A 2,322-nucleotide genomic window follows, 5' to 3' on the forward strand; every position below is an offset into this window, starting at 1 on the left:
TTAAATGATCCAGATTGCCCCTGCTTCTCTAAGCATGTGGACCAGCGTCCCATTGAGGTGGTGGGCCATGACTCTCTCTGTGGGACCCACAAATCGGCCACCGATGAACACGACGGGAACCGGAGGTCCGCGGCCCACCAGGCCCGCGAGTGCCCTCTCCATCTCCTTCCCTCGAGGCTCCATATCCAGCTCGTACACGATCGCATTGACCCCGAGCTCGCAGAAGAACCTCTTCATGGCGTGGCACATGCAGCATGAGCTCAAGCTGAACATGACCACTGCATTTTGTTTGGCCAATTTCTCCACCCTTTCCATTCTGCTCACTCAACTGTGTGTGTGTGCTGTAATGTGCGAAGTTGCACAATATGCCAAGTTATACCTTGAGGCTTTGAAGGATGAACTGATATGTTATATGAGAAGGAATATCAGGAAAAATGGACAAGGGAGTTCTAGAAAATTGAGAAAAGGAGAAGAAATAAATTCTTGGTATTGAAGGGTTTGCAAAAATGGAGAAAGGAAAAGATTGTGGTTGGATGAAAGTTTTTAAGAGAGAGAGAGAGAGTGAAGTGAGTGACTGCCCTAGAGCAAGGTAAATTGGGAAATTGAGAGAGGTATGTGTGTGAGTGAAATATATAAGTGTTTAAGTGGAGGTTGAGAGCTGTGATACGAGTGTGATGATGCCATAGGACTCAAAAAGATCATATATTTATAGTCTCAAGCATGCTCGGTAGATTGTGTTTTCTTTTTAATATTTTCAAAAGAACTAAAAAAATATTCCCTAAGATTATTTTGAACTTGTGAAAATTCTGGAAATCTTTGTTGATAAGGACCTATCATAACAAGGTCCCAATTGTTTATTATTAAGTGTGGTGTAGAATCCTTTTTTTTTAGTGGACAAAAGAGACTTTATATCACATGAACCTTCGCCCCATCCCAATTGGGTAATGATTAACACAAAAGTACCCTCATTGGTTCAGTTCTAATTCAATTATCTTATTGAGTTTGAGCTTTGACTTTGTTGTTTCTAATTAAGGTAACCAACTCTTATTAAACTTGATTGTCCCTTTTGCGATGTAGAAAATTCTTTATATTGGGTGTACCGCCACCAAAAGAGAGAAAGAGGATAACTAGGGAACCGGATCCAGTCATACCCACTCTGGGTTAGTATTGGTGCAACTTTTGATTAAATGTGATCTTGTAGATGGATTTAACAAGGTTCATTTGACAGGAATCGACCCTTGGATCGTTTTTTTTTTCAATGAAAAAGCATGATTCTTTAAATAATTAAATATTGGTATTTTTATAGCTGCTGATTTTTGAATCTATAGAAAATCCTGCACGCATGATACATCCGATGATTTAATGGATTATGTATGTAGATCACATCTACCAGGTCAGATTTGATTAAAACTACTTGCAACAATACAATCCAAAGCGTGGTACTAGGGTATGATGTTATGGATGATTGGATCTTGTTCCGATAGTTAAGACCCTTAAGAACCATTACCTTTTTAGATTTCTTTAACAGATTAATTTAGGGATATTTCCTTGACAAAACAAGGGTAGTTAGACCAACAAAAATAATGGCAATCATATTCAATGCACGTGTGATGTGCTTTATCATAAAGGCCTGAAAAGTGGATCAGGGCAGATAATTTCATCCAAAAATCGGTTTCTTTGTATCAATTGATTCGATTTCCATTTTGGCTAATAGTTGGATCATGTCATTATGGTTCAAATATAATCATACATGTTCTCACTGAACAGTAAAGTGATCATGATGACGATGGCACCCAACGTTTGGATACATCTTTTTGATAATTAGAGCACGTGTGTTATAGTTTGGTTTGAGAGTTGGTGTGTGTGTGTGTGTGTGTTGGTTCTGTATGCTTTACAAGGTACAAATATTCCTTAGATATGATAGATCTTTGCTTGACAAAATAGTAGATAGGATAAGGGTCGAATACGTATCACAAATCTCATTCTCAAGATTTTCTCGGCCATCTGAGATTTCCGAGGTGTATTTTCATGCCATTGCTGCTGTATTCTAGTTTCTTACACACACACACACACACACACACAGAGAGAGAGAGAGAGAGAGAGAGAGAGAGAGAGAGAGAGAGAGAGAGAGAGAGAATCCTATCTATCTTTACAAGCAGAGTGATGAGTTTGCTTAAAGTGAAAGATACTAACGCTCTTGTAACATATCAAGAGAGAAATGTGATCTCATGGTGTTCAAGGTCAATGTCACAAACTGGTCTCCAGATTCGGGAGAACATCAGTTTTGCAAGATATTGAAAAATGGGATTTTCTAGAAAATCT

General features: G+C 38.6%; 1 protein-coding gene across 1 annotated transcript; it reads right to left on the minus strand.

The window, feature by feature from the left end:
* LOC149844032 (putative glutaredoxin-C14) lies at positions 1 to 315 on the minus strand. Its single transcript, XM_090001017.1, has one exon. The coding sequence runs from the start codon at positions 313 to 315 to the stop codon at positions 1 to 3; it is 315 nt and encodes a 104-aa protein (XP_089857143.1).
* Between the last annotated feature and the right edge of the window lie 2,007 nt (positions 316 to 2,322).

This window comes from Nuphar pumila, chromosome 3 (assembly GCF_984573655.1).
Source record: "Nuphar pumila chromosome 3, dmNupPumi1.hap1.1, whole genome shotgun sequence".
In the NCBI taxonomy this organism is placed as follows: Eukaryota; Viridiplantae; Streptophyta; class Magnoliopsida; order Nymphaeales; family Nymphaeaceae; genus Nuphar; species Nuphar pumila.

Coding starts and splice junctions, on each gene's coding strand:
- LOC149844032 (XM_090001017.1), bottom strand. CDS start 315: ATGGAAAGGGTGGAGAAATTGGCCAAACAAAATGCAGTGGTCATGTTC.